The sequence below is a fragment of the Kogia breviceps genome, chromosome 5 (genome assembly GCF_026419965.1).
Source record: "Kogia breviceps isolate mKogBre1 chromosome 5, mKogBre1 haplotype 1, whole genome shotgun sequence".
NCBI classification, from domain to species: domain Eukaryota; kingdom Metazoa; phylum Chordata; class Mammalia; order Artiodactyla; family Physeteridae; genus Kogia; species Kogia breviceps.
In genome coordinates, this window is record NC_081314.1 from 55,979,918 (window position 1) to 56,000,745 (window position 20,828).

The following is a 20,828-nucleotide window of genomic DNA, read 5'->3' on the forward strand; positions in this document are numbered from 1 at the left end:
TCCTCTTCTGGACAATCTCTTGTTCAGTTGGCACACACCAAACTATTGGGGGGTCAGGGGAGGACAAAAACAAGACGCAGTTTCTTTTTAAATTTGATATAAAAGGTATCCTAATGGCAAATCACCAGAACTGTTCTTTCTTGTTTTGTTCATTTTTGTGAGGGGATTAGTTAGCTTTCTAATTTTTTTCTCCTTTGCACACACTCGTGGTGTGTCTGTGAGAGAGGGACAGAGACAGAGACTGAGAAAAAGAAAGCACATGAGCAGGCAGAAGCCTGATCCAACTGCGAAACGTACTCTGTAGAGCTGGTCTCTGTTTTACGGAAAGCGTAATAATTCATAGACTACTCCGAGACACAGTTAAATCTGGCTTAGGGAGAGGTAGGCCAAGGTCTGAGTTAACTCAGTTATTTAGGTAGTAGAATTGTGAATTTGGGCGTTTTCATACCAGAAAGTTAGCTTTCACACAAGAGTTTATTTTATATGTGGTAAGTAACTTTCACTTCAGCTCAGTTAAACAAATTTTATTTTCGCTCTTGTTTGTGCAAATTGTGTGCCTGGCATTTATTTGCTTTTTTTCTCTTAGTCTGCGGTAGCACAAATGGAAAAGCGTTAAATAAATGTGGTGTGAATGCATTTTCCTCTTCTTTTTCCGTATTCACAATTCAGAACCTTGAAAGAAAGAAGGAATCCAGTCTGGCTTTGATACCACATTTCTCTTGATATAATAGGGTAGTGACTGTCCTGTCACTGCGTTTCCTCCTTAGGCCCTGCCCTCTTTATTTTTGATCTTCGCAGAATCCTTTGTTTATTTGGCTCCATTCATGGCCTACTTTTTCTTCTTCTTCCTTTCCTTACATGCCTTGTCCCCAGATCCAAATGCCTTTGCTCTATTCATTTGACAGCTTTTTCAGAGTTTAAAAAGAAACCCAACAACACAAACCCTCTCCTGGGACTTAGGGGGTCTCTGCTGCCACCCCCTTTCTCCCGTCCACCTCAGGGCAAACACCCCGCCAGTCCCAGGCCTCTGCCCCTCCCTCTCGCTGTCCCTCATGACTCCTAGTTCGTCATGATGCAGCCAGAGGCTCTACTTGCTTTGGGACATGTACTAGACTTGTGGTCCTGGGGAAAGCTCCTCGTTTGTCCTTCAGCGTCATTCCTCGGTCAACCTTGCAAATGTTGTGCTCCGAACTGGACATGAAACTGTGATGTGCAGAATAGACTGCAGCCCTGCCTCCTGCTGTAAAATGGAGTAGAGAATGTCAGTCTTGCCAAGGAGGCTGTAAAAATCAGCAAGGTGATGGTGCCTCACCAGCACATATCTAGGTGCTCAGAAAATAGCAGCTTTCGTTATTACAGTGAGACAGACAAAGCAAGTCCTGACCTCTGTTTGGAAGTTGTTTAGTTGGGGGGGTTTTTTTGTTTTTGTTTTAATTTTATTTATTGATTTTTGGCTGCGTTGGGTCTTTGTTGCTGCACGTGGGCTTTCTCTAGTTGTGGCGAGCGGGGGCTACTCTTGGTTGTGGTGCGGAGGCTTCTCATTGCAGTGGCTCCTCTTGTTGTGGAGCATGGGCTCTAGGCACACGGGCTCAGTAGTTGTGGCTTGCAGGCTCGGTAGTTGTGACACACGGGCTTAGTTGCTCTGTGGCATGTGGACCTTCCTGGACCAGGGATCAAGCCCGTGTGCCCTGCATTGGCAGGCGGATTCTTAACCACTGTGCCACTAGGGAAGCCCTGTTTAGTTGTTTTTAATCTCAGTCAGAGCCTTTCACTTGTATGTCTGGCTCTTACCTGAAACCCATTTTTTTCAGTTTTAAGCAGATTCCCTCCCCCCCACCCCTTCTAATTCAACCTCTTTTCCCATTTTTCCTTTTTCTGTCAAAAGCATAACCATTTCTTCTATCATCCGTGTGTGTTTGAAAGCTGGCTGTGGGGAGGAGATCTTCAAAAATTTTTTTCAACTCTCCTTTCATGCCGTATGTCTAGTAATAGTCCGGAGGATTCTTCCTTTGGAGAGCTCTTCAATTCTTCTCTTCTTTCTTTGTTGGATAGGCGATCATCTCTGTTCTAGTCTAAACTTTTATTACCTCAAGGATAGGGTCTGGCTTCTTGTCTTTCTAAGACACTTTAAATGTCAGTCATGGCAGAAGGCAATAAAGACCTCCTTCAGCTAGCAGTTTGAATGTATCTAGTGTTTGAATGTATCTCTGCGAGTGTTTGAAACCATAGGGTGCTTCAAACTCTGGAATAACCAGTGATTCAGAAAGTATTGTTTTTAACAAGTGAACCAGTTCATTTATTGCAACTGTGCTTATGTGTTTTTTACTGACAACTAACTTCTGAGATACATAGTATTTACAGTTGACTTAGTAGGAGTTCCCAGAAAATGTGAGGGTATGTTTGACTTATGAGTATAGTCCGTTATCTGTATCTTAACACGAATACATGATTATAAATGAGCTTGGGACATTAAGCCTTTTGAATGTGAGTTTTCTTTTAGTTGCAGTTTTTAAAAATATGATAATTGCCACCAGCCCCTTTCTTTTTCTCACCAAAATAAAAGTAAACATGTTCTACTAAGCAGAATGCAGTGGGAAAGAACGAAGAACCGATCCTTTTGAAGTTCAGGGTGGAGCCAACTAGAAGTTCTTGTTATTTTTTTTACGTAAGCTTGGTTTATTGACTGAGTCAGCAAGCACGTATCGAGCTGTGAGTCTGCAGGAACTGTGCAGGCGCTCTGGGCTGAGTGGTGAGCAGGGCCAGGAGCTGCAGCCTTCCCTGTGGCCTCTTTTTTGTGTTCCTCACACACTAAGCTGGGACTTAACACTTTTAAGTGCCTAGAGAAACAAAGAAGACTGTGTGACAGAGGCCTCTACGTGACCTACAAAATTTGAAATATTTACTATCTGGTTATTGACAGAAAATGTATCTGCTCTGGACCTCTAGTGTCTCTGCCTTCCTTGAAGCTTATATTTTAGTAGGAAAGAAAAGTAATAAACGAGTGAAGAGTTAGACAGGAGAATTAATGTCCGATTCTGATGGCTGCTGGGAAGGAGCTAAGTAGGGTATGACAGTGACCAGAGGGAGGCCAGGGCAAGGGGTAAGGGCTGAGGTGTAGGATTCTTGGAAATTAGACCTGAACATTGTGAATGAACGGCCTCTGAAGGGCTGGGCTTACTAACCTGCTCTCACCCCTAGTCCACTTCCCCCTTCACCTCCAAATGCCTGCTTGCCCACAGGACTCAGCTGGGTGTTGGTTCCTAGGAAGCTTCAAGAGTGCTCTCTCTTAGAGAGCCTTTACCACGGTACCTGCCACTTTGTAATCTCCTGTTTGCTTCCATTCCTTCCCCCACCCTCACCCCCCAAGACTTGAAATATCTTAAGGTCAAGGACATGTCTTGGTAATCATAATATCTCTAGGTATATAGCTCATAAACTGGTTGAACAGTTAAATAAATCTGTAGACTCAAAATTAGATTCCATCAAGCAGGTCATGAAAGTCAAATGTTTCTTTTAGCAAAACATATTAAATTTATCCGATTTTTACACATCCTTCCCACCCCATGCTCCCTGCTCCAAGTACATTTCCTGTTTCATCTCGAAAGCAATTCTTGCTGCACCCCAAAACTTGCCCATCTCCCCATCTTATTAAAAAACTCCATCATCCTTTCAGGTGATTAAGCCCCAAATGAGGAATTAGCCTTGACTCTTCTCATTCCCTCACCCTTGCCCATCATATCCAACCCTTCAGCACCTACACCTCCAAAACCAGACCTGTTTTTAGCATCTTTACTACCATCCCCAGCCCAGGCCGATTAGCTCCATCCTTCACCTGGACCAGTGTAGCAATGTGCTGACTGGTCTTTCTGCTGTCACCCTTAGCTTCCATATATCCATTATTCATGCAGACACCAAACTCAATAGTATGTCAGTCCCTCCACTTAACACTCTAGCGGTTGCTCATCAAACTTAGAATAAAACTTGAATTAAAAAGAATTTAAAAATCTGAACTCACAACCCTTCTTGAACCGGCCTCTGTCTTCAACCTCATCTCTTCATTGCTCTCAGCTTCTCATTGCATTGGTCTCCCCTGTCTCCTCCTTAGGGTTCCCTGTTGCCTGTTGAATTATTAGGTAGAATTCAGTGTTAATCTGGTCAGCGTTGTGACTATGTAAACCAAGAATAGTGGCAAGTTAACACAGCCACAGTGAAATCCCTACCCCCAAAGACATCCCCATTCCTGATTTTCATTATCATGTTTGTGGTACCAAAAGTTCATGGTAACAGGCAACTGACTTCATGATAACCCTTGTTAAAGGCTTGGGAAAGGAACTTGACAACCTTACTGACTTCTAATGGCATTAACTGTTTTTCTTTTTTCCTCTTTTTGCCACGCAGAGTATGAGTTGGAAGTAAAGAGGGTGCAAGACATTCTTTCGGGAATAGAGAAGCCACAGGTATGTCTTCTGGATTTCTCAGCGTAAATGGGGCTTTTTAAAGTATTTCAAACATGCTTTTCTTTTACCACACAGTAGGTAAGCAAAAGGGCCCCTTTCCATTGTGGATTACTCATAAACTGTGAAATAGTGTTGTTATTAATGGAGCATGAAAATATAAAACAGCAGTCTTCTGTTTAGTCATCATCCACCAAAATGTCGTCTTCATTTAGATATTCTGGATGCAATTAGGTATTCATCCCAATTTCCAGGGGGTACCCCTACCCCCACCCGCTAAGGCTACAGAACAGTTTTCTTTTGGTAATTTCCCTTTACCCGTGTAAATGTAATAATAATAATTTTTGAAAACCTCAGTAATTCAGAGTATTTTTCCAGGTAAATTTCAAAAAGGTACGTAAATATTAGCTGAGTAAAATAAGTCCAAAGCGTAATGGCAAGGAAAAAGGTTGGTGGGAGGAGTGATATTGTGAGGTTTTAAGTTTGATTTTGCCAGATGCTTTGAAATTCAAGTGAAAAATTCAAAATGTTGATTCAGTGTTTCATCTGAGTTTAGAGAGCCAAAGTTCTTTGGGGTGTTTTCTAGCTGAATTGGAAAACCTCGATTCTTCATGTGTTTCCAATACTGAGGCTTTTTAACAGAAGGATCCAAACATGCCTCAGGGCACATAGTTGAGTTTGACTAAACCTAAAAACATGAGGTGTGCTGGACTGCGGGCGCAGTAGGGCACTTGCAGAAGCGTAGGGTGTTGATGCTGGGTTGGAGAGGCTGTACTTGATCCGGTAAGGAGCGGGTTGCCATTGAGAGTTTATGAGCAAAGAAGTTATGTTTCTTATAATCAGGACTGTACTTTCAGGAGGATCAAACAGCCGGCAGGTGCATTGCAGTGAGAAGGGCATGGACCCAGGGAGACAAGTGTCTGGCATCTGTTATCGCAGGGCTGGCGAGAGGCTGTGGGAATCAGAGTTTAGGGCGGTGGCGTCAGGTGTGGCAAGGAGAAGATGGATAGTAGAGCCATTCTAGAGCGAAATCAGTCAGGCATTACAGCCTACTGGCTATCAGGTGTCACGGGTGAACTGGGCTTCCAGGCTCAGATGACGCCTTTCAGGAGTTGCTTCCTCTGGGCAGGCTGCCCTGATTTCTGTCCCATCAACTGGGATACTCCCCACGGTATTTGGTACCACTGGTACTACACGTGGTACTACAGCGTCACTGTGCTCTGCATGTATTTAATACACTGTACTCCGTTTACTTGTGTTTGTGTCTTTCCCGGTAATCTGCGAGTTCCTCTAGAATAGGTTTGTGTCTGTGTCCTCTTGGTATCTTCAGTGCCACTCTTAGACATGTGGAATTTGTTTTACTAGCAGGGTATCCGGGAAGACGAATAAGTGGGTGGTTGAGTGTGCCTGATAGATCAGTGCTGTGGAGAGAGGGCAACAAGATATACCTGTGGAGAACACATGCATCGGAGTGACCATTGGAGTCGTAGGAGTGGATGATAGCTTTCGGGATGGGCTAGAGCACAGGGAGAGCTTAGAGAAGGCTTGAGGGCAGAATCATGAAACAGGCTTACATTTATAGTGCAGCAGAAAGAAGAACCCATGAGGGACACACCGAAGTCATAGTCAGCGTGAGAAGGCAGAGCAACAGGTTAGTTGACTGTCCTGGATGTAGTCAGACAACTTCATCGTCTGGTCTCTGTCCCGTGTACACACACACATGGTGTTTTTCTTGAGTTATACCTGATCATTTCTTTACTGCAGAAGTGATAAAGTCTGCTTCTGAGGATCACGTGACTCTAGAAAGATAAAAAGCAATATTTATATGTATTGGTCCTTTTCCTCCTGATTCAGCATTTACTAAGTGCGTAACGCTTTACAGGTTTTAGAGCAGGGTAGACAGCGTTTTGTGTAAACAGTCATGATGTTAGGTGTAATATAGTCAGATTGTCATCTGAGAGGTCAGAAAGTCCACAATGAGTCTCACTTGGCTAAAATCAGGGTATCGGCTGGGCTGCATTCCTTTCTGGAGGCTCTGGGGGCAAATCTGTTTTCTCGCCCTTTCCAGCTTCTAGAGGCTGCCTGCATTCCTTGGCCCACGACCCCGACCCCTTCCATTCTCGGATCTCCTTCTCTGACTTTCCCGCCTCCCTCTTTTACTTACAAAGACCTGTTACTCACACTTGTTACTACATCGGGCCCACCCGGATAATCCAGGGTAGTCCCTGCTTCACAAGATCCTTCGTTTAATCACATCTGCAGAGTCTCTTTTTACCTTGTAGGTTCTGGGGCTTAGGATGTGGACATCTTGGGGGTTGGTCATTGTTCTGCCCGCCCTACCAACCCCTGGTCCCCACAAAAACCTTCTCTGCTGGGTGACAGTGCACCCATCCTTCCCAGCCCTGTTAGTCCTTCACACTATTATTCTCCCTTCTTTCCTCTCCTCCCCCCTCTGCCTGAAACAACTCTTACTCGTGGTTGTGCCTTATTTATCTTTGTGCTCCTAGTACCTAGCACCGTCCTTGGCACGCTGTGAACCCTTAACATGTGTTTGGTAAATAACTGTGTGGCAGCCTGCAGTGGCTGTAGCGAGGTTCTGCCAGGTGAGACAGCTCCCTGACGGCTGGCCAGCATCACGCGAGGCTCAGCCAGCCTGGTGGGATGTGGGCACGGCTGGGAGCCAGAGTGCGAGGCAGCAGCACGCAGAGGAGGGTCCTGTGAGTTGGAGCCCAGCGTGGCCATTAACTGGCTCTGTGACCCTGAGCCGCAGTTTCCTTACCTTTGAAAGGTCGGATAATAAATACCATGTGGGACTATCTGAAAAGTAAATTGTATGCTATTTATAGAGTCCTTGGAATGGAGTATTTTTCTAGAGTTTTTAGCATATCATTAGGCAAAAGTGAAACTCCCTGCTATACTCTGAAATGGGAAGGAGGTGCTGTTCACCTTCTAGGAAAAGAAACAGCTGCAGAAAGTTCAGCACACGGTTGTCTCAAGGACTGCTGTTCTAAATTTTTTTTTCTTTCAACTGCATCTGGTAACACCTCCAAATAAAACACGTATATTTTTCTTCAAGGTTTAACGGATGGTTTGTTTTAGGTGTTAGAAACATTACTGAGGACTTGTAGATTCCAGTCATCTTTCTAGAACTTTGGGGGCACCCTGAATTAAGCAAGTCATTTACTCTTCAGAAACCCAGATACTATAAATATCCAAATACATAACCATTAAATAAAACAGGGTACAAATATACAAGGTCTTTGTCTCGAGACTGTAACAATTAGGTGCCTTGGGGACTGTGCTCATACAGCCACTGCTGTACCAGAGAACTAAGCTGCTATGATCCTAAGTGGTTTAGGGATTAACCTGTGCTAGTACCAGCCAGCTCCCACCTAATGTGGTTTAATCTGCTCTGATGGTGGTGCTAGATGAAGTCTCCCACATACTGGGCTGTTTATTTTCAGGATGTAAATAAGTGTAACTTGGAATTGTGGTTCTGCATTGTTTCTATCCACTAATGTTCAGCTTGTAGAAACAGTTGATTTGTTGGTTCCAGAAGTGAGTAAACTGACCTAAGAAGAACAACCGTCCCTGCAAGAAGCAGTCCCTTGAAACATAAACAGCAGTAGATCTGGAAACAGATTTGAGGTTCTTAGCACTAAAGGAATTATATAGTAACAGATGATTCTGAAATTCCTAGATCTGAGCATCCATTTCTTTGAATAATGATCTCTTTGATCTTTTCCTTTTAAATTTTCCTTTATGTTATTATTTTTCATGATGGTACTTTAGAAGTGAAGCCAATATTTCTATGGTAATATTTTCTTAACATACTCCCTAAATTGGATCAGCAGGCCTCCCACATAGTTAAATCCAAAGACAGACCAAATTTAGAAGCTACTAACTTACATAGAAATATTTTTGAACACGAGAGTAACAATTTAGTAACTTTATGAGAGTAAATGGTGTTTTTGATCCAAATAATGAATATCATTTGCATATAAGATAGCCTGAAAATTAAGACAGTAAAATTTCACAGAATAGTATTAAAAGACTGGGATGAACAGGAGAGAAAGGGGAAAGGAGAAAGGGAGCTAAGGATTACATACGAAATAGGTACAAGATAATGCAGTCTTATCATTTGTGAAAATGTGTATGCATATATATATGCTTTTAACTAGCAGCTGTTCTCAAGTTCAAATCTATATTTAATCAATACACAGACAAAAATGACTTCGAATCAGTGTGTAGTCATTTAGAAGTAGATGATTTTATGAGTCCTTCAAAGATACTTCAGAGCAGTTTAAGTAATTCTGTGCAGACTTAACACTAGTAACCTTCACAGCAGACTGTTACATCACTAGTGCTGAAACAAATGTCACGTTGGATCTTGTCCAATAACTTTGTAACTAAAAATCACCACTTTTATCACCGTTACAAAGGAGACTGATTTCTGTTTACGGTAGAATCGTTAAGCATCAGCAAGTCAGTTAGTTTTATGGCTTCTACACTTCCTTTTTTGGATCCCAGCCATGACAATCACTGTGATGATCAGGTTATCCATGCCCCATTTCAGTTCAGTGGTCACCGCTGGTGAGAAAGTTTCACCAGAGAGAGAGAGAGAGAGTGAGTGAATGACGGTGAAGCTTGTATACGAATGCTGTCGCTCTGAAGTAGCCTTGAACCCAGCCTAGTTCCCAGAGTTCTGAATCTCTCATTAAAGTTATCCGCTCCCTGGATGCTTGGAGTAAAGGCATCTACTGCTGAGGATTCCCCTTTACATGACACTCTCTTGAAAGGCACCGTGTAATTTCCTGGCATCAACCTTGGAGTGGAAGTGAGTTCCAAGTTCTAACAGAGACAAAGCACTCTTTCTCTCAGGATTCCAATGCCTGAAGAAAGGAAACCTGAGGCCCAGGAGTCAGTGAGAGGGAGGGAGGGGGGAGCACAGGAGGGAACGGGTCTCTCAACTCTGGTAGTAATCTAGGTGGCAGGCTGCTCAGATCCAGGAAAGAATTCCCGGGAGCCGCCATCCTTTGAAAATGATGCTGAGTTCTCCGAGTGCACTGCTGATGGGAAGGATGCACTTGCACAGAGGTCTGTTTTTAGATGACAGGTGGCCTTCCTAAGGCTTGCTCAGGGAACCTTGGGGAAAGGCGAGCGTTATTTTAGTTGATGCTTCAGGTTGTTGTACATCACTGTTGAGTGAAGTAATAATTTAACCAAGTCCTAAAGGAAAGATAGTGAATTCTTTTTTTCTGTTTTGTTTGATTTACGTATATCATAAAATGATTATCACAACAGGTTCAGCTAACATCCGTCATCTCATATAGATGCAATATAAAGAAAGAGAAAAAGAAAAAATTGTCTTCTTGTGATAAGAACTCTTAGGAGTAAATTCTTAATAGCTGATGAAAAAAGTAGAGTTTAAAAGGATGTGACTTTATGGATACCTGTTCAGTATCTAAAGTGCTAGCATTTGACTGAGCTATTTTGAGGCGTGGTGTTATTTCACACCACCATTCATAGAATCAGTGTTACTACACACTGTGCTCTTGGAATTGGGCCACTTATCACCTCAGTTGAATGTTCCTCTGTACCTAATCAGCATCTTTTAAAATTCTAAACTGAACTCTTCACAGCAAAATATCTTGTTTTAAGTTAAAAATCAAATATAATGTCCAGTATCTCAAGATTACTCATTAATGGTGTGTGAAGGAATTCAGCAAATACAGTGGTGTATGTGGTAGAAATGCTGCCTTAAAATCTAATCAAGGGAACAACACACAGATAACCAGGTAAAGCAGAGTATAATGAAATGAGTGTCACATATAGGTGCCCGCTCAATGTGGTTGGAGCACAAAGAAAACAGTTGCTGATCCCGAGCAGGGAGTCAGGCAGCACTGTACAGAAACTTTTCCCGAATTGGTCTCAAGCTGCCATGGGCCCCTCTGTGCTCAGTGTATCTGCCGTGAGGCCCCTCACTCATCTCTTCATCAGGCAGAGGTCATATCTTAATCATCTTTGTGTCCACAGCCCCTCTTAAGTTAAGGTATGATGATTAAATGAATAAGCAAAGGCAGCATTTGAACTGGGTCTAAAGGAAGTTTGTTAAAGGCAGAAAAGTGGGAAAATCCAGAGCTGAGTCTCAGGGGCGTGAGAGGGGACAGCATGCTGAAGTGGGGGGGGTCACAGCCATCACAGGAGGAGTAGGCAGAAGAGTTGCTGCTAGTCTGGAGCCATAGCAAGAAGGGTTGAGTTCAATTCTGTAACAGCGTCTCCCCAGGTTTTGTGTTTGTTTTGTTTTGTTTTGTTTTGTTTTTTGTTGTATGCAGGCCTCTCACTGTTGAGGCCTCTCCCGTTGCGGAGCACAGGCTCTGGACACGCACGCCCAGCGGCCATGGCTCACGGGCCTAGCCGCTCCACGGCATATGGGATCTTCCCGGACCGGGGCACGAACCCGTGTCCCCTGCATCGGCAGGCGGATTCTCAACCACTGCGCCACCGGGGAAGCCCCCCAGGTTTTTTTTAAAGATATGTAATGCTGGTCTGCCATCTACTGTGTTACCTGTATCAGAAACTCAGACTGTCTTATTCCCTGTGATTTTTATTTTTCATTCAACATTTACTAAGCAGCCAGTACTCACAGTTGAATGTGACTTAGGCCTTCTCCTTAGGGAGTCCCACGGTCCAGTGGGGAAGGTAGGCAAATGCTATTAACATGATTAACAATGAGTAGAGAGATAGCAGCAAGGTGCTGTGGAACAGAGAGATGATAGGATATTTCAGGGAAGACTACTTGGGGTTAGTGAGACCAGCCTAGGGTCTTGAAGGATGAGTAGGAGTTTGACTAAATAATTGGTTAAATATATATAATGTTGCTGTATCTATATGGAACAGAAATGATATGGAGGGATCTCTGTTCAAAATGGAATGCATGATAGACTGAAGAGGGAAACTCAGTATTCATTTCCATATTTATTATTCATGCTTTTAAATTATCTTATATTTTAATACCCTTTATTTAGTTCAGATAGTGACAAAAATAGAAGAAAAAAATAGACTTAGTAGTTTAGACATCTCCATCCACAGCCTGCTCTAATCTACAGCTATAAAGTCTTGTATGAACTCTCATTTTTAACTCATTTTTTTAATGTTATCCAGACCAATATCTAGAGAGCAACAAAATAAACTTTAGAAAATTAGAACATTAAAATGAATTGACAGATTTATTTTAAAGAATTAGACTGTGCATTAGATTAGGTTTCTCCAGAAACAGACTCTGAAACAAAGATTGGAAGGCAAATGGTGTAAGTGGGGAGGTGCCCCAGGAAGCACGGTTAGAGTAGAGACGTGAGATCGCAGAGGAGAAGCCAGTGCAGGGTCTGTTAATGAGCAGGTTACAGCTGCGGGCAACTGGGGCTCAGTCCTGCCGAGGATGCCTGGGAGATAGTGTAAGAACGTGCTTCAGAGAAGCCCTAAATAAGAGAGAAAAGTTGGGGCATTGAGAATCCCAGACTCCTTTGTTCAAATGAAGCCTTGAGCGGAGGCTAAAGCAAAAGATAAAAGCAGAGCCTAGAGAGGTGAAACATCTCTACACATATTTCTGCCACCTGTCAGCCTGGGCCATGGTTCCATTTCCACCACCTCCCGCCCATACTGGGTTTTCTCGGGAACCTGCAGGGCTTCGAGGAGCGTGGTTTGAAAGGTCTTGACTTTGCAGGAGAATTCAACATCAAGCAAAGCTTGGAGGCCGCTGGAAAGTACCTGTGGATATGGGTTCCTTCCACATAATATGATAGCCATCATGGAGATTATTGAAATATCATGTTCAACTTTCTACCTTTAGAAAAATTCTCAAACATGACATTATTTTTACTTTCTGGAGGACCGAGTGTGAATTGCATCAGATTTGGACCTAAGTTTGCATAATAAGGACAGATGTTTTAGGAGTTATAGTTTGGACATCAGGACTTTGACAAAAGAATGCCATATAGGATGGGTGGGGGTTTTTTTTGGTTAATTAAAATAAATTTGTAAATTAAAATAAATTAGTTTTTCTTGAGTTAAATCTGAGCCATTTTAATGCTACTACTAATAATCACAAAATGTTCTGGGGAGAAGTGTAGTGTCTGATTCATGTTTTTCTTCCTCAGGTTTCTAATATTCAGGCAAGAACAGTTGTGTTGTCCTGGGCTCCCCCTGTTGGACTTTCGTGTGGACCCCACAGTGGTCTTTCCTTCCCCTACAGCTATGAGGTTGCTCTGTCAGACAAAGGACGAGATGGAAAATACAAGATAATTTACAGGTAGCGTATATTTCCCTGTGTTTTTCTCAGCTGCGAAACTGTGAAATTGGTGTTACTAAGGAGAATAAAAAACAAAGGAAAAATTTAATGGCTTTGCAAATTTTCCTTTAAATAGTTCTTTTTAAGAATTAGTGATAATTGTAATGTCAAGAGTTAACTTTGTCCAGAGAAATTGCTAATCAGAAATGACTTTTATACGGCTATTTGGTGTTGGTCAAATATGTCACTTGGTTATGTTAGCTGCCAGTGTAGTACTAAAGAAAATTTTCCATTAATGTTGTCAGAGCAAAAAGTGAGCATGCCTTTTAGTTTTTACATATATCATGCACTTCTATGATCACCTCTTTTTAGGCCCAGACCTTGTGCTAGTCTTGTTTTTCAAAATTCTACAGTGTGGTTTCCATTTCACCCTCCTTCTTATCCTCTACAGTATTTTTCCAGTCTGCAGTAAAGCTTTTCATTCGGAGGCTATCTTAAATCGTCAAAAGTTTAGCACACCGAATAAGGGATTATCCCCTTCCACTTTATGGACTCCCAGATATTAACCATTTAAAGTGATTTAGAGCTGTGTTCTACATGTGATAAAAAATTTTTAGGGTCAAATCTTTTCTCTTTTGTAATTGCTGACACTGCTCAGATTTGCAGAGTAGGAAATCAGAGGCCATCTTGTTCTAACTACTTGTTTGACTTCTCTGTGACTGGCCCTGGGAAGTACCGCCCAAGCCCAGTGTAACATGGTCACACAAAGCCCACCTCTTCCTCTGCCAGAGAAGCTGCTTTTCTCTTCTGTTTCCCTGCTGCAGACCTCACCTCTCCCTAGCCCCATTCCTAATTCTTAACTTGCTCCAGGGACTTGTCTTTTTCTGGACAAAGAAAAGGGGGAAAAAGAGACAGAGGGAAGCCCTTGAGTCACTCTCTCCTGTTGCCGCCCCATAGGGCTCTGTCCTCTCTTCCTGGACTCCTGCAAGAGTCTCCTCAGGCTCCTCCAGCGTCCACTCTTGCTCTCCTCCCATCCAGCTTCCACGCTGCAAAAACAGAAGTCAGGCCAAGTCACCCCTCTGTGAGAACACTGCAGTGCTTTTTCACTGTACTTAGAATGTAGTCCTAACCCCTTGCTCTGGCTCACAACCATTGTGTTCTATTTTGAAAAGTCAGAATTGGTAGTGACCTTAGCAAAACATAGAACACCATTTCCCCCAGCCCACCAAGAAACAGTTAGATTCTATCAATGCATGATGGTCATTGGTGGCAGGAGCTAGAGTCCCAAGTGCCCGGTGAGGCAGGCAGGTAACCTAAGTGAGAAAGTACGAAGCTTGGGAATGAGGTGAACGGTGAACGGGAACACTCCTGTCTTCATCGAGAAAGGAGCAGCTACCAGTCACATAAAGTAGGTTGTTGCATAAGGGAATGTAGGCCTAGATTTGCTGATTCCTTGGAAATTTTTTTAAAGGAAATGCTAAAAATCTGAATTATTATGTAAACCTTCCTAATGTTAAACTAATTCAGCAAATTAAAAAAACTTCAAAGATAAAGTGCAAGTCATACCACAGAACTGCATGCAGGGTGTGGACATTGGCCTCCAGTTTTCAACTTTAAAAAAGTATTTTTATTTGAATAATTTCAAACTTAAAAAATGTTGCAAAAATAAAGATATCAAGGAATATGTGCATATCCTTTACCCAGATTCACATATTAACTTTTTACCCTATTTGCTTTACTATTTGATTTTCTCTCTTGCCTTTTCTCTCTTCTTAATCTGTATTTTTTCCTATTAGTTTTATACATCATGGTCCTTTACTGCTAAATACTGCAGTGTGCTTCCTAAGATATTTTCTTAAATAGCTACAATGCCATTACTTCATGACTTTACATCAATATCATACTTTTATCCAATCTGTCCTCCACATTCCAGTTTTGTCAGTTGATTAAATAATGTCTGCAGGAGCATTTTTCTTCCCATTGTAGGACAAGATCCGTTCTAGGGTCAGATACAGCAGTTAGTTGTCATGTCTCTGTAGCCTTCTTTAATTTGGAACACTTCCACAGTATTTCATTGTCCTTTATAACACTGACTTTTTTTTTTTCCCCAATCTTCTGCTTTAATAATGAAAACTGACATATATACATACTTTTTCGAAAACAAAAGTGTTAAATATCACTAGCAGGGCAATAAGTTTAAAATTTTTACCTTTTTTTTTTTTTTTTTTTTTGTGGTACGCGGGCCTCTCACTGTTGTGGACTCTCCCGTTGCGGAGCACAGGCTCCGGACGCACAGGCTCAGCGGCGATGGCTCACGGGCCCAGCCGCTTCGCGGCATGTGGGATCTTCCCAGACCGGGGAATGAACCCATGTCCCCTGCATCAGCAGGCGGATTCTCAACCACTGTGCCACCAGGGAAGCCCAGTTTAAAATTTTTTAAAAATTATGGCTAAATTTCAAGCATACAGAAACAAAGAGAAAATACTACAATGAACCCCCAGATAACCATCACTCAGATTTAACAATTATCAAGATTTTGCCACATTTGCATCATATCCCCTTTATTACTATTATTGTTGTTATTGTAGCGTTTGGTAGCAACTCACAGATAGCACATCAGTTACTCCTACATAGTTCAATATGGATCAACATAGATATTTTTTTACGTAACTGCAATGTCATTAACATCTAGGAAAACTGACAATAATACCTGGCATCATTTAATACCTTGGTCATATTCAGATTTTCCCAATTGTCTCAAAAATGTGTCTTAATATTGATTTCTTCTTCTGGGAATCCAAATGAAGTTTACTCATTGCATGGGATTGTTAGGTCTCATAAATCTATTTAAATCTACAATAGTCTCCCTTTCATCCTTTTTTTTTTTTTGGAAATGGAATAGCTACTTTATATTTTAAATTTTAATTTAAAAAAGTTTTTATTGACATATTGTTGGCATACAATACAGTTTTCAGGTGTATCTCCCACCTTTTTAAAAATTCTTGATCAGTTGCAAAAAGTGAATCACTTTTTTTACCAATCTTCCTCCCCCATATTTCTTATAAATGGATAATTAGTTCTAGAACTTGATCAGATGCAGATTTAACATTTGTGGGAGGCTTTCATCAAGGTAGTTCTATGTACTTCCTCTTCCAGCACATTGGGAAGCAACAATGTTTGGTGGCCTCACTGTGATTAAATCGTTTGGGAATTATCCAGTGCTTTTTAAAAAAATCTTATTTATTTATTTGAAATATAGTTGACATACAGTATTAGTTTCAGGTATGCTACATAGTGATTCAAAATTTTTATAGATTACACTCCATTTAAAGTTATTATAGGCCTTCCCTGGTGGCACACTAGTTAAGCATCTGCCTGCCAATGCAAGGGACGAGGATTTGAACCCTGATCCGGGAAGATCCCACATGCCGCGGAGCAGCTAAGCCCGTGTGCGACAGCTAATGAGCCTGCGCTCTAGAGCCACAACTACTGAAGCCCACATGCCTAGAGCCCATGCTCCCCAACAAGAGAAGCCACCACAGTGAGAAGCCCGCGCACCGCAACGAAGAGTAGCCCCCACTCGCCACAACTAGAGGAAGCCCGCGTGCAGCAACGAAGACCCAATGCAGTAAAAAAAATTAATTAATTAATTGATTTAAAAATATAAATAAAGTTATTATAAAATATTGGCTGTATTCCCTGTGCTGTGCATTACATCTTTGTAGCTTATTTACTTTATACATAATAGTTTGTACTTCTCAATCCCCTACCCATATCTTGCCCCCTCCCCACTTCGCTCTCCCCACTGGTACCCACTAGTTTGTTCTCTATATCTGTGAGACTGTTTCTGTTTTGTTACGTTGATTTGTCTGTTTTATTTTTTAGGTACCACATATAAGTGATAGCATACAGTGTTTGTTTTTGTCTGACTTATTTCACTAAGCATAATACCCTCCAGGTCCATCCGTGTTGTTACACATGGCAGAATTTCATTCTTTTTTGTGGCTGGGTAGATACTGACATTTGTGAAGAACACAGTTATGCCCACACACACCCCTCTCAGCTTAAAAAATTTTTTTAATGGGAACATTACTTAGTTTCTGGAATGTTGGTGGTTTCCTCATGATTAAGTCAAGGTTCTGCTGCAGCTTCTGGTCAAATAAATGGTTTTATTTTGTGTAAGAGAGCTATTTATTGGCATGCATCTGCAAGAGAGCTGTTTATTAGTATTGATATGTGAGGGAAGTAGATTGAGGTTTCTTGAAGAGAGTTGAGAAGTTGAAGCTATTGGGGTTCTTGCCAGGACAAGTCTGGGAGCCACCTTCAGTTGACAGCTGGTGCTGTTATTTACACTTACGTTTATCTAGGTGTCTTTCTGTTCAGCTTGCTTCCTTATTTACTTATTTTTATGTAGTCATTTTGAAGAAGTGGTAAGATATTTTGGAATTTTATTCATAAGTTAGACTTGCCATTTTCCAGATCCAGAGTGACACCATTTCAAGGAATCTTATTTGCTAGTCCAGAAAAATGATAATACCAAGCAGGAGAGTTTATTTCTGACTTAAGGTGGAAGTAGAAATAATAGTTCTTGAATCACTGTTGGTACCTGACTATGAGACCCAAATCCAAAACCTGTTTTATTTTTGAAACTGGTATCATTGACTAAGAGATGATTTTTCTTTGCAGCGGAGAAGAATTAGAATGTAACCTGAAAGATCTTAGACCAGCAACTGATTATCATGTGAGGTGAGTATTGGGGAATTCAGATTGCTAAAATAAATAATATGCTCCTTTTTAAAAGTGTTTGGTTTACAGCACCTGCCTAACTAAAAGTGTCAGTACCTTTGCTCATCGGCCATTCCTTGATGTCCTACACTTGAGAGCATAGAGATTGGGAGTCCACAGAAGTGCTTCTGGTAATAGAAAAGTAGATGATACCCTGAACAGAATTTTAAAATTACTTTTGCAAAGTAATTTTTATTTTACATAGTCTTCTAAGATCCGTTGGAATGTGTGCTTTAATATATAATATTTTTTTCTATAAAGCAATCATTTTTTTACCATAGGTATATCAGTTATAGACCTTCCATGTAAACTATATGTTCAGCCAATATGACTAAATAAAATCCTTCCCATGTTTCAAGTTTGGACCTAAAAGGCAATACGTTTTGTTTGGGTTTTTTTTTTTTTTTTGGTTTTTTTGTGTGTGTGTAGTACGCGGGCCTCTCACTGCTGTGGCCTCTCCCGCCGCGGAGCACAGGCTCTGGACACGCAGGCCCAGCAGCCATGGCTCACGGGCCCAGCCGCTCCACGGCACGCGGGATCCTCCCGGACCGGGGCACGAACCCACGTCTCCTGCATCGGCAGGCAGACTCCCAACCACCGCGCCACCAGGGAAGCCCGGCAATACGTTTTGAAATAAGTAATGCAAATATCAAAATTATCTCTAGCAAGAGCTAATGCAGTTTGCCAAAACAACTCACACAGTTTGCTACTGAGTCTGAACTCTCTATCATGACTTCCCTGGAAGGCAGGGCTAACTGATCTCAGGGAGAGACCCGGACAACCACAGACCTGCGAGGTAGAAAGTATCTAAATGTTTACAGAGTTCATCTGATTACTCAAAGATACATCCATACATCCATCTGCAGACAGGCAGATTTTTAAATCTGAATGTGATCCATAATATCGTTTAAATTTTCATTTTAATTTAAACTTTCATTTTATTCAATTTTTTTTTTTTTTTTTGGTACACGGGCCTCTCACTGTTGTGGCCTCTCCTGTTGCGGAGCACAGGCTCTGGACGCGCAGGGTCAGTGGCCATGGCTCATGGGCCCAGCCGCCCCGCGGCATGTGGGATCTTCCCGGACCAGGGCACGAACCCGCATCCCCTGCATCGGCGGGCGGACTCTCAACCACTGCACCAGCAGGGAAGCCCCATTTTATTTAATTTTTAATTTGATCAGAAATTCTCATTTTATCTAATAGGGTGAGCAGCAACAAATTCTCCTTTCTTCAATTATATATGTATATATCAAGATTATGTAATAAAATTGCAAGCATCAAGCATACACCCTTTATTACACTTTCCAAAGGTTAATTCACACCACACGTTCCCTTTGTGGTGGAGTAGAGGCAGGGTAGCCTAGCAGGAAGAGCATATGTTAATTATTAGGAAGCTTGAGATCTAGTCTGGTTCTGCCCATCAATTAACTGTTTTAACTTTGGTCAATCACAGAGAATCCATGCCACAATTTTCTCGGTAACAAAAGTAAGGAAAGTAGGGCTGTGTTCAGATTATGATATCTTATTAACTGCACAAGTGTTTAAAACTATGTTTAAAGCAATACATAAAAGAGCAAGGTTTTTACATTCAGTCATAAAGTGTATATCTGCTTAGCTATTGTTTTGTTTAGATGAACTCTATTGCAACCATCTTTTCCTATTTGAATCAAAACTTTTGGATTTTGAGTGAATTAGCTTTAGCCCAAACATATTGAACTTTTCACACCGTCTGTACAAACAAAAAGATTTGTATAACTTGTGAAGCTGAGATGGTAATAGTTTAACCATTCTTTGAAATGGTCGATTTAACAACAAACCAGAAAATCTAACACCATATAGAGAGTCCTGTAAATGTTCTCCATTAGACATTGTTAACATGTGTTTCCTTTTTTCTCTTTTAATGTTCATTGTCATTGCTTTACTAAAGGTTTACTTTATTAATTTTCTGCTCATCAGTGAGTTGACAATAACTTTTTAAAAAATGTTAAATGTCAAAGTCTGACCTTTATTTACTGTCCTATCTGTTGTGTTGCTCTTCGTATCTTTTTAACGCCTCTTACCAAGGGTAAACTTGAGAATACTTGCTCATTAATTCTTTTTACGTTTCTTATGAACACCTTAAACTTCTGGGCAGATAAAAGGAATAATTAATGGATTCCGCAAAAGACATAGGAGCATGAGGTAGTTACCATCTAGAGGCCTTGGATCTAAGACTTCCTCCTAACACATCAGGGATCCCACTTTCGTGACATATTTGACACTTGTGTGACACCACACATAAACAGCCTAAGGCACCACCAGCTGTTATTTGGTCTAGTGCTCTGCTGGCCAGAGAGATGGAAAATTCTCCATCTCTTTGATCCTGATCTCTTTACTTTTTTGTACAGCAGGTTCTCATTAGTTATCTATTTTATACACGTCAGTGTATACATGTCAATCCCAATCTCCCAATTCATACCACCACCACCACCCCGCCGCTTTCCCCCCTTGGTGTCCATACGTTTGTTCTCTACATCTGTGTCTATTTCTGCCTTGCACACCTGTTCATCTGTACTATTTTTCTAGATTCCACATATATGAATTAATATATTTGTTTTTCTCTTTCTGACTTACTTCACTCTGTATGACAGTCTCTAGGTCCATCCATGTCTCTACAAATGACCCAATTTTGTTCCTTTTTATGGCTGAGTAATATTCCATTGTATATATGCACCACATCTTCTTTATCCATTCATCTGTTGATGGGCATTTAGGTTGCTTCCATGACCTGGCTATCGTAAATAGTGCTGCAGTGAACATTGGGGTGCATGTGTCTTTTTGTTTTTTGTTTTTTCCACATCTTTATTGGAGTATAAATGCTTTACAATGTTGTTAGTTTCTACTGTACAACAAAGTGAATCAGCTATATGTATACATATATTCCCATATCCCCTCCCTCCCCCCACCCTCCCTCTCCCACCCCTCTAGGTGGCCACAAAGCACCTAGCTGATCTCCCTGTGCTATGCGGCTGCTTCCCACTAGCCATCCATTTTACATTAGGTAGTGTATATATGTCAGTGCTACTCTCTCACTTCATCCAAGCTTCCCCTTCACCCCCATGCCCTCAACTCCGTTCTCCACGTCTGTGTCTTTATTACTGCCCTGCCACTAGGTTTATCAGTACCACTTTTTAAAATGCCATATATATATGCATTAGCCAATGGTATTTGTTTTTCTCTTTCTGACTTCACTCTGTATGACAGATTCTAGGTCCATCCACCTGACTACAAATAACTCAATTTCATTCCTTTTTATGGCTGAG

The 20,828-nt window shown here is 41.5% G+C and overlaps 1 protein-coding gene across 4 annotated transcripts in view; it reads left to right on the forward strand.

The window, feature by feature from the left end:
* FNDC3B (fibronectin type III domain containing 3B) overlaps positions 1-20,828 on the forward strand; it is a 357,724-nt gene that overhangs the window by 246,133 nt on the left and 90,763 nt on the right. For all 4 annotated transcript variants that reach the window (XM_059065627.2, XM_067034020.1, XM_067034019.1 and 1 more), the window contains 3 exons: positions 4,399-4,457; positions 12,611-12,762; positions 17,428-17,487. In XM_059065627.2, coding sequence (XP_058921610.1) covers positions 4,399-4,457; positions 12,611-12,762; positions 17,428-17,487 — 271 coding nt within the window. The remainder of the gene's footprint in view (positions 1-4,398; positions 4,458-12,610; positions 12,763-17,427; positions 17,488-20,828) is intronic.